General features: G+C 39.5%; 1 protein-coding gene across 1 annotated transcript; it reads left to right on the forward strand.

The window, feature by feature from the left end:
- Positions 1 to 3822: 3822 nt before the first annotated feature.
- On the forward strand, positions 3823 to 10776 carry LOC136216776 (uncharacterized). The gene is made up of 10 exons (XM_066003334.1): positions 3823 to 4210; positions 4538 to 4643; positions 5202 to 5262; positions 5368 to 5663; positions 6719 to 6858; positions 7202 to 7276; positions 7472 to 7562; positions 8661 to 8864; positions 9588 to 9632; positions 10325 to 10776. The coding sequence occupies exons 1-10, from the start codon at positions 3998 to 4000 to the stop codon at positions 10408 to 10410; spliced, it is 1317 nt and encodes a 438-aa protein (XP_065859406.1). The 5' UTR covers positions 3823 to 3997; the 3' UTR covers positions 10411 to 10776.
- Positions 10777 to 11734: the final 958 nt, after the last annotated feature.

The following is an 11734-nucleotide window of genomic DNA, read 5'->3' on the forward strand; positions in this document are numbered from 1 at the left end:
TCTATTAGCCACAATCTTTGTAACAGTCTTATAAAGAACATTACAAAGACTGATAGGCCTCATATGCAAAAAGGAAGAAGGCTTCTCAATTTTAGGAATCAGAACCAGAAGGGTTCTATTCACCAGCTCTATATCCTGAGAACCATTAAAGACGCCTAAGATAAAGTTATAGATACCTTCCTTCACAACCTCCCAGTGCTTATGGTAAAAACCAGCCGGCAGACCATCAATCTCAGGAGCTTTAGAAGCCCCAATACTAAAAATGGCTTGGTCAATATCCTTCAGGGAAATAGGGTGGAATGCATCCCGAATGCTATCCTCCCCAACCATAGGAAAGGAAGCAACAGAGTGAGCCCTCTCCAGATGGATAGGCTCCTCTTTAAACAGATCCTTATAGAACTCCAGGGCCAATCTCCGAATATCCTCGTCCTCATACACCCAATCACCATCAGAGTTCTTAATCGCATCAATCCTATTCCTTTGCCTTCTTATAATGGTAGAGAGATGAAAATACTTGGTATTCCGATCCCCATCTTTGATCCAGGACTTCCGAGACTTTTGAAACCAAAGAAGCTCCCCCTGCCTTAGCACAGCTTCCAGCTCATTCTGAAGAGTTCTGAGAAGGCCATTCAAAGCATGATTAAACCTAACCTCCAACCTCCGCTGAATGCCCTCCATTCTATTTAATAATTTATTCTTCCTTCTAATAATATGCCCAAAGACATTTTTATTCCACCCCAGCACATTATTCCTGAATCCTTCTGCAGCTTGAAGGACATTCGAGTGAGGAGTCCAATTATCATGAACGAATTCCTTAAACTTAGGATAAGATTCCCAAGCTAACTGATACCGGAACGGTCTCTCACCCCTAGGACGATTGCCCCTCATCAGCCTAAACAAAATCGGACAGTGATCTGAATGACGGAACGGAAGATTAAGAACAGACACCTCAGGGAAAGTAGTCTGAGCAATAACATTAGCATAAACCTTATCCAAACGAACAAAAGTACTGTTACGCTTCCAAGTGAACTTATGACCAGAGGCCCCAAGGTCAGAAAGCCCACATAAATCCATACTACTTTTATGGTGAAGGCACTGATTCACATAATGATGCGAACCCCCCCTCTGGTCACTCATAAACACAATATCGTTAAAGTCACCAGCCACAAACCAAGGCTCAGAAATGTTGACACTCATAGAGTGGAGAACCTCCCAAAGCCGTTTCCGATTGGCCAAAATAGGATCAGCATACACCAGGGTAATCAAAAAAGGTTTATTACCAGAAACACTTCCTTTGCAATGGATAAACTGCTTATCCATGCTAATAATATCGAAATGAACCCGATCTGGCTTCCAGAAAAGCCAAATCCCACCAGCCCGGCCAGTAGCCTCCGATCTAACACAGTTCCAGTTCCTAAACTTTTTAACCACCTCATCTGCTTTATCTCCACTAATCTTAGTTTCCATTAAGGCAAAACAAGACGGATTAAATTGTTTAATAAGATCATTAACATGGATACGGGTAGCCTTGCTAGCCGCACCTCTAACATTCCAACACAACAAATCCATAGAAAGGAGGACAACTGATCGCACCCACAACCCTAAGCCAGGTATTTATTAGGGGCTCTTGAGAGCCTTGCCGAGGTACCTGCAGGCCTTCTCTTATCAGGCATAACCAAAGAATGGAGGCCACCTTTTTGCTTCCTCTTTAGCTTTTTCATACTCGATTTATTCACTCCCATAGTCTTCCCAATACCAAGGTCACTACCCTGATTAGGAATACTAACCTCATTCATCTTTTTCTTCCTTTGATAAGCTAAAGTCTGGGATCCCACCTGAGATTCGCCTTTGGAAACAAAAAGGGGGTTAACAGATTCAGTCACTTTAGCTAATGGTTCTATATATTCTAAACTAGGCATGCTTTGATCAATCTGCTCGTCAACGTGGCCAGAGTCTTGAACTTCCTCAATAGTCAGGGCCCCAAATCTGGAACCTGAAGTTATACCCACCGCAGCCCTAGAATCCCCAATCACTTTGGGGTTAGGTTTATCTTTGATACTAGGCTTGGCAGTAGGATTTGGAAGGATAGTCTTTCTAATAGGGTTAATATCAGGGGGACGATTTTGAACAACTGAAGGCTGAGTCCTTCGTCTAACAGGCCTTTTCGCGACCATCTAGGGACCAAAATTTCCCCCCTCACCTTGGATCCCTTCGGTTCTTCTGATATTACCCTCAGCTTCCACTACTACCACCCTCTCCCTCTTCGGGCATCCCTCCCTAGTGTGACCATACATGCCACAATCATAACAGATATTATGTAGCCCTTCATATTCAATAAGGAACACCTTATTCTGAACACAGAATTTTGATAACAGGGGTTTTGCAAGATCGACATCAATACACACCCTAGGAAACTTACCTCTAATAGCTCCAACTGTAGTCTTATCCACATGATGGACCTTCCCAACCAGACCTCCTATTTTACTGAGAAAACTTTCACTGTAGTACTTAATAGGAAGGCCCGGAAACCTAACCCAAGTCAAAATTCTGTTCACCGAGCAATCATGAGGATTAAAATTTGGAACCCAGGGCCTTAAGGCCAGAACATGGTTGGAAATAATATATGGTCCCCCATTTACCACAGCATTATAATCTTCAACACGAGTAAACTTAATGACATAGTAGTCATTCTCTAAGTCAGTAATATTGACTTTACCTTTCTTAGCCCATTGCGCTTGGATCCTCTGGGCGAAGTAATTAAAGCTAATTCTCTTTCCAAGAACAGTAACTATTAAAGAGAGCTTCCACTTTCTCCTGAGCTCCCGCTTCTCAGCTGAGGACAGCCTAATTACCGGGCAAAGCGGATCGTCGTGTTCACCATCCTCTTCATCAGAGTCAGAGAACACATCCTCGTAATCCCCTTCCATCAACACCTCCTACATACAAGGCTCCTCCTCAACCACCCCCATAACCGTATCTTTCCAAGAACTTTGCCCTAATCCATTCATCACAACCCTAGATTTGGGAGAAACAGAGTTCCCCTGAATCTGACCCCCACACACATCACCAGTCCTCTCCGACATCCCTTTTATATCCTGAATATGTCCCAAGGCAGATCGCACCACTGCCGCCGCCCCATTTGTCACAGCCCCCACCCTGCCCGGCACCCTGCTGGTAGTGCCCGGCTCAGTGCCGGCGCTCAGAATAGGCTGCCCAGCAGCTCTGCCGGCGCTCCCTGCGCACTGCCCAACAGATCTGCCGGCGCACACAGCGCCGTGCCCAGCAGAGCTGCCGGCGCATGCCATGGTCCGCCCAGAGCCATCGGCATCCCCCTCGGCTTGTCCAGGAGGAGCCTTCCCCCCCGCATCGGACACTAGCCCTGCCCCAGCCGCCCGAGTGCCCCCCCCTCATGCCCAACAATCCCCAACCTAGCGCCGCCCAGCCCTGCCCCAACCGCCTGCAAGATCCCACCTCCCTGCCCCTCAATCCATACCCTTGCACCGCCCAGCCCTGCCCCCGTCGCCTGTGCAATCTCGCCGTCCTGCCCCACAAACCCTCCCCTTGCGCCGCCCAGCACATCCCACGGCCCCTTCTCCCCCTCGCGCCCCGCCTCCACCCCTCCCCCTTCCTCCTTATCGCTCCACACTTCCCGCACGCTACCCCCATCCCTGCCGCACACCTCCACCCGATCCGCCCAACCCTTTGCCGGCACCACCCCATCACCATCACCCGCCCCCCTCTTTCCCTAGATCTATCCCTAACCCTCTTCACCATAAACCCTAGCAGAGAGAAGAGAGAGAGAATACTTGTAGAAGTCCTTAATAATATCACCAAGGCCCTTTTTCATTCTTATCAATTCAACAATCATCATGCAGACTAATTGACACGTATAGAATCTCCCCGCGCCATTTTCATTTCTCTGTCCCTTCTACGGATCACCATCTATACTATCATATTATCTACACTCACATAAACCCTAAAACTCCATCTACTCACTATGGATCCGATTCTTCCGATTGCGCTTCTTTCGGTCATTATTGGAGCTCTGATCGCTCTCATCTTCTTCAAAACCTACTTCTTCAAGAGAAAATCCGAAATCACTTCCATTGCCAATCCCGAACTCCAGTCGGATCCTACAAAACCTAAGAAACCTGCTCACAATGTCAACAGGAAGGCCCATCCCAAATCGCACTCGCATTCCACTGATAAGGTATTCACTTTTTTTTTCCATTTCTGATTTTTTCCGGTTTGTGTTTTTCCTGTCAATTACTTTTCCAGGTGTTGTATTTGCTGGCCGTTGTATGCTGAATTTAGATTGGATAGTGTTAGACCGAGCAACTTATGAGTCTCATTATCGCTAGTTTTCCGTGAAATGGAACAGTGATGTTTTAGTTTTCTTTTTCTGTTTTGAAGGAAAGTTGAACTGAGATTAATGCTTCAATCGAACTAATTTTTCTTTTCCTTTTGGTCTTATTACGCATCTAGTGCATTCTTCTGTGCAAAATGAATCAGTGAGATTACTTTTGTTTATCTGTAGGATCCAAATAAGCGACATCATCCTTTGGATTTGAATACCCTAAAAGGCCACACGGATTCGGTGACTGGGCTATCTTTTTCCAGTGATGGACGGAGTCTGGCAACAGGTACAAGCTTTGTGTCATTTTCCATTGCATGTTTGTTTCTATTTGCTAGGGGTGAAAAATGAAAGCCTCCCATTTGGTCAGTTCTAATGGAATTTAGTAGCAATTTGATTAAAACTTGGAGGTATTTTTTGAGGATGGCCATGTAATATTTCTATATGGGTGTCAATTATCCATTTTTTCCCCAAGGGAATATGCTGAATTATAACAGCTTAACATTAGATGTCTATAATGAAACTTTGAAAGTTCAGGGAACGAGCCCAAATGCCCCCTTCAGATGTAGGTTTAGGGTATTTCTTACATGTGGATCAGTTCAATCGGTATTGGAGTACAATATCAATATTTGATAATTCATCAAAGATTTGACAATATCAATATTTGATAATTCAGGGAACCAGCCTTGAACTTGTACTCCATTGACACCAGAAAAAATCTCCAATTAGTATTGCTGTGTGTATTTCCAATGCTGCTTGACATTGTGTGCTTTTAAAAGCGTTATGAAGGATCTCCCGTGTAACATTTAAAATGCACTGCTTTTATGATTTCTTCGTATGCAAACAGCTTGTGCTGATGGAGTGATCAGGGTATTTAAGTTGGACGATGCTTCAAGCAAAAGTTTCAAGTATGAACCTGAAGTCCTCTTTAGACATCATTCAGTTCTATCTATTTGGATAAATTCTAGTTTTATCCTTGGCAAGGCATCACTACTATTTTAATTCTTCTGCAGGTTTCATAGAATTAGTTTGCCTGCTGGAGCTGTTCCGGTGGCAGTGGCCTTTTCTGATGATGCATCTTCTATAGTAGTGGCTTCTCAAACTCTGATTGGTGCATCCTTACATATGTTTGGAGAAGAAAAGGTCAAACCTGCTGCTGACTCTAAGCAGCAACCCAAGCTTCCTCTTCCTGAAAAAAAATGGGAACATCAGAAAATTCATGACAAAAGGGCTGTTCTGAGCCTGGTTGGAGCTCCTTCAACCTATGGAACTGCTGATGGAAGTACAATTGTTGCTTCTTGTTCAGAAGGTATGCTTTTAGCACTTGCCAATTACTGGATATGATCCCATATCTTATGAATATATACGCATCAATGAATTTTTATGGCATGAATATCTTCTTCTGTATCAAATTAATGTTTGTTCTGCACATAATCTGACTTGTTTAAAACTTATGCTGGAAGGAAAAATAAGCGGTTCAAGAATATGCAATTTGACTTCATAGCATAGTAAATATGATTTTGAAATCACTTAAACCACAGTAGGATCCACTGGTGGTTCTTTTCGACACGTGATGTGGGGTGGCTAGGACCTAGGAAAAATATAGTTACTTTTTGAAACTCAGTGCGAGAATTAATAGTATGCTATGTTTGTTATGATTCTGAAACCATTTTTAACTGAACTTTGTCATGGTAGATTTCTTCTTTGCCATTCAACTCTTGGTTACCTATCACTTGGTATTGGGGTTTCAGAAACATCATTATTTGAGATTGTGATGGATAAACTTTAAATGAAAATGTGGGTTTCTTTCCATCTGGTTTTAGCAAACTCACTCCAAATTTGGAGTTTTGAGAGGGGAAAAGGGATTGCGGTGTTATAATTAAGTGAATTTAAGAATCTGCCCATTTTAACCATAACTTTTTGCACCTTTGTGTACTAATGGTTCACTCATGATTTTACAAGCCTGCCTCTTTCTTCATAATCTATATAAACAAGGAGAAATAGATATGTTACTTCACTTTCTTTCGCAGTCCTTCATTTAAATATTAATAAAAAAGAGAAATGTAAATTCACCGCCTTTCTCTTGTCTTCTCCTTTCTTCAGAAAACCTATCTTTCCTTTCTGTTTGTCCTGATGTGTTTACAGTGGCTGCTAAGATTTCTTACATGCTGACAAAAGAACCATAACATCATTATAGTCTTAATAGAAGCCTGTCATATTTTTCTTTTAAAGTTGTGAAGCTATGATTATTAGTAGGCCTGTAACAGCATTCCATAATCCAGGTCTCTGATATGTACTTACTGTTGTTGCTCCACGTGTTTCGAAGAGAATGCTGATTTTCTGAACCCTGATGATGCCTTGCAGAAACTGATATTAAACTTTGGCATGGAAAGACTGGAAAGAATGTGGGGAATGTGGATACAAATCAATTGAAGAACAACATGGCTGCTATATCACCAAATGGACGTTTTCTTGCTGCTGCGGCTTTTACTGCAGACGTGAAGGTGAACAATTTCTGATGGTCTTGTATTAAGAATTATGTGTAGTCTTATGATGATGGAAATCTATGTCTAGAAGCTCAAAATTTTAATTTGATTGCAGGTAGAGTTGAATATGTAGTATTAAAGTGCTTAAGCATGGACTCGGTTCCTGTGTCTCTTATTTTGACCATATAGAAAGTAGAAACACTGAAAATCACTGCAAAGACAAAGACAAAGACAAGGACTAACACGAGGAGAATAAGCCAGAGTTGTTATCAATTCTATTGCATGTTAAATTTAGTTGGATGATCTTAAGGAGCTTTTTATGCTACATTTTCTTTTCCTTATTTCTAATTATTTTTGGCAGGTTTGGGAGATTGTATACTCAAAGGATGGTTCTGTGAAGGAGGTTCCAAAAGTCATGCAACTTAAAGGTCACAAGGTGCTTAAAATATGCTATATTAACACTGCAGCAATTGATTCAAATTGTTGTACTTGTTTGACATTTCTTGTCACAATTTTCTTCTGACATTTTTTGAAGTGGTGGTCACATCTTTTTGCTATAGTTTCCTCTTTGTGATATACTAGGCTGCTGTGTATAATGCTTCCTATTTAACCGGCTATATTTTATGTTTAGAGTGCAGTAACTTGGCTATGCTTTACTCCGGACTCAGAGAAAATAATCACGGTCTCAAAAGATGGTTCAATGAGAATTTGGAACATCAATGGTATGTCTTGTATTCAGTTTGTCATATACTTGAGTGATTATCAACCAAGCAAATATACTCATCAATACGGCTATTTTGATTGGTATAAGGAATTCAAATTTTGTCAAAGATTCTTGACTAGTTACAAAATATGAGGTCTATGTACCCAATTTCATTTTCTTTCTGTTTCCATTCTTTTTAATCAAACATAACCTATCTTGTACAAACTCTATGTTTGGAAAAAAGTTGGGTGGGGAAAGAATGCTGAAGGAATGTCTATTCTTTAGCTCTTATTTGTCTGAAAATATGAAAATGTGGGGAGAGAAAGGGATGGAAAGGAGAGGTGCTAAATTTTGAATTACTACTTTACCCTTATACAAGGCTACAAGCAAGTCAAGTTTCGTTATTCACGCTGGAAGTGCTTTAAAGGGTTTATTTCTTCACACCCTTCTCCCTTGCCAGTTTGGAGCTTATGTGGGGTGCAGTGGTGAATTTCACTGTTCATAAACTTGCACCACCTTGTGGTTCCTATGTGCAGATAATAGAATTGTTCTATTTTCCACCCTTCTAACTATTCAACATGGGCTGGCTGGTGACATATCACTCAATTTATTACAGAGAAGGTTCTCTTGTCATCGATGATTCTAGTGAAGCTCATCTCTGTCAGTCAAATTATTATGCTTTGTGCTTCTCGTGTGCAGTTACAAAGATTTGGACATAGCTACCTCGTTATTGTTCATTTTTATTTACATGCCATAGCTTGCACTGATATCTTATTCAGGTTGCTGCCAGATTTTGAAAGTTACCCCGAGAAGATCATTACCTTTTTTTTTTTCAAAATGGACTTTGCTTCTCTCTAGTAAATTATGCTTTTTCCCTTCTTGCTGCCTCCATGTCCATCCATACCCTTCTTCCTAACCAACATATGTGCATTATACATGGATAAGAAGTTTGTAAGCTAGACAATAGGTTCATTATATTAGAATGATTTCTTTTGGTAGCAGTAACATGTTTTGCTCTTACGTTTTTTAGGTTCATGAGTTACTCAGTCTTGTGTCTTTTGTTAATAGTTATCCACTATGATCATGATTCTGAGATTTTTATTTGACATTCTACAAGTTCGATACCATCTTGACGAGGATCCGAAGACTCTAAAGGTGTTTCCAATTCCACTTCATGATTCACGCGGTACTACTTTGCAATATGATCGAATCAGTTTATCCCCTGATGGCAAGATATTGGCAGCAACCAATGGTTCAACACTGCAGTGGTTATGTGTAGAAACTGGAAAGATACTGGATACTGCTGAGAAAGCCCATGATGGTATGTTACTGCTCTATTTCCCTAGATTTTGTCGGTTTTGTGTTTCTGCCTGGTTGTTTGTTGTCCTTCTGCATATATATTTATGAGATGTTTATTTTGCCTATTAATGAAGTGATTAAGATCTTTTAATCCATGGCAATTGGATTATTCTCTTATCAGGTAGCTGACCTACATTCCAAGCAAAATTATGCTTAAAAGTTTACCCGTTTAAAATATATAGCACTACTAATATTACCATGCTCAAACTTCATTTCTTGATATGAAATAATGATCTAGACGAGTTTGACTACACCATTGACTCCGCTTTTATCCATGTCACCAAAAATTATGGTTAAATACCTATTTACCCTCATCATTTCGTTAATTTTTTAATGGATTTTTGTCGATATGGACTTTTGATGTTACATAATGTACTATTCAAGGATTTTTTTTTTATGTTTGAGAAGTGAAGTTTAGGAGTTGTAATAATAGTAGCGTTATAGTTCAGGGGCCATGAATGGAATTTATCTGTTTCCAAAGGCCTATACATATACATGTATGCATTGGATAATTCAACCTTTTTTCAGAATAAGCATGTTAAATTTGGAATTGTATAGTGCCATGTTGATATACGAAACTTAAGTACTTTTCAACTAGAATCTTTCGACCTGCTTCCTGTTCATGTGGATTAAATTCTTGAGATACTTCTTTGCGAAACATGCATTAATATTTAATCTTATGCAGGCGATATCACATGGATTGCTTGGACACCAAAGACCATTCCAACAGGTAATTCACCTTAACTAAAAACTGTGTTTAAATGATGCACTAGCTATACAAATTTGAGAGCTTTGAACCCCAAATGTCTTTATCCAAGTTGCTACTCGGAAAAAGTACCATCTGTATATAGTTCTCAATTCATTCAGTGAAATGCAAAAATAGACTTTTGATAGAATCAACCTTGGGAGAGGGTAGATCGCACCAACTGTCACTAAAGTTTGGGGTCTGTTTCACTAAGGTCACTGAACTTCATTTTTTTTCCCAATTCACATTCTGTTCATTTTGTATATAAAAACTTACTAGAATGTTGGCATAACATAGAGGACACTATATGCCAACTAAGCGTTTATGTTGGAGAAGGATGAGAGTTCTTATAAAAAAAATTGTGGTGTAAGATGTGTTACGTCAGCCATAAAAGTCGGACATGTTTGGTATGATGTTTAGTTGGTATATAGTCAACTATTTTCTGTATTATGTTAATATTCTAGTGAGTAATACAAATTGGCCGAAATGATTTTATTAAAATCAAATGAAGAATAAGCTTTGTAAATCAGACCCGAAACAACTTCAATAATCTTGAGAGGCCAATTCTTGAATATAACCTTTGTAAATCAGACCCGAAACAACTTCAATAATCTTGAGAGGCCAATTCTTGAATATAAACAATTGATATCTATCTCATTTTGTTTACTTGTTTGCAGGTAATGGGCAGGCGTTTGTGTTGGGTACAGCGAGTGTTGACAAGAAAGTAAAACTATGGGCTGCTCCATCACCCAATTCAACATAAAAAGGATTTTTCTTTTTCTATTAGGACTTTTAATTACAGGCAAAGGAGGTTCTGATATGAGTTGTTGGTGATCATTGCTTAACATTAGTTGTTTAGAAGTTTTGTATGACTAGAACTCTTTAGGGGTGAGATCGTTTGGTTCAATTCGGGGATTTGGGGATTTGATAACTTTTGGGGATTTTACAGAATTGTATTGAAAAGAAAAATATATCCGGATTGGAATCTGCCATCCAATCCGAAAGTTTGGTTCGGTTCCACTACAGTCAAGAATAAACAATCAAGATGATTATTCGAATATTATGGATCAACAGATTATAATATATATTTTTTCATTAATTCAAAAATCAAAATATTAGTTATAAAGAATTTTAAGTTTTTCTTATCATGTATAATTCATGCATTATTAATTCGTTTACTTTAATTATAAAATATAATCTACTAAATATAATATTTCTGATATATGGTAATAAAAATATTTGTTTATAATAAGAGGAAAAATAAGTGTATATTAGCAAAATAAGATGTATATTATTAAAGAGTATTCATCCAATAGTTTTAATTTATATTATAAACATAAGAATATTAAGAATATTCTATTTATTTATTTTTATGATAATAAGACGACAGCCAAAAGGCTATTGAGCACAGAGTCTAGGCAAGTGAAGCATCTAAGTTTGCTAGCCAATCAGTATTGCAATTTCCTATGCTAGATCTTAATTTCCTAAGGACGTTGGAGCAGCTCTAAAATGGCTGTAACAAGGTCGAGACCTCACGTCATGATCATAGGTCTGGACAGAAGGTCGATGCACATGTTGCTATCTTGTGCCCCAGATTCTAGGCAAGAACAAGCCTTTCCCCCAAAGCTCTGGTTTAACCACCGAACAACTGCCAACATTTTTAGCGAAACCTAAGATCTAGTCACATATGCAGTTACGAAGCAGCCCCCTATCGGTAGCTTTAAAACAATGCCCTTTTATTAGGAGGACAATTCCATCCAATAAGAACGTCCTTCCTAATTGACTTGCATCAAGCCTCTCTCTGGAGGTGATAAATATTGCGTCAGTTATCACCATCTTGATGTATTGGATCGTATCTCTTATAGATTTCCTGCTATTTTGGAAGATATAGAGGTTCCTATTCTTCCATAAAATCCAATAAGTGACCGCAAAGGTAATATGCCAATTAGGGGTGGAAGGGAGGTTACATTGAGATTGTTAAGCAGCCACTTAATAGGGTTAATACTAATGAAGTCATCAAAATCATATTGGGGTAGAATTTGCATCCAAATAGAACGACTAAGGGGGCAATCTCTAAGGGCGTGGAT

The sequence above is a fragment of the Euphorbia lathyris genome, chromosome 2, assembly GCF_963576675.1.
Source record: "Euphorbia lathyris chromosome 2, ddEupLath1.1, whole genome shotgun sequence".
NCBI classification, from domain to species: Eukaryota; Viridiplantae; Streptophyta; class Magnoliopsida; order Malpighiales; family Euphorbiaceae; genus Euphorbia; species Euphorbia lathyris.

Bases quoted from the DNA above. Each gene is read 5' to 3' on its own strand.
- LOC136216776 (XM_066003334.1), top strand. From the start codon at position 3,998: ATGGATCCGATTCTTCCGATTGCGCTTCTTTCGGTCATTATTGGAGCT. The intron at 4,644-5,201 runs GTACAAGCTTTG...GTATGCAAACAG, and splicing joins TGGACGGAGTCTGGCAACAG to CTTGTGCTGATGGAGTGATC. The intron at 7,563-8,660 runs GTATGTCTTGTA...ACATTCTACAAG, and splicing joins GAGAATTTGGAACATCAATG to TTCGATACCATCTTGACGAG.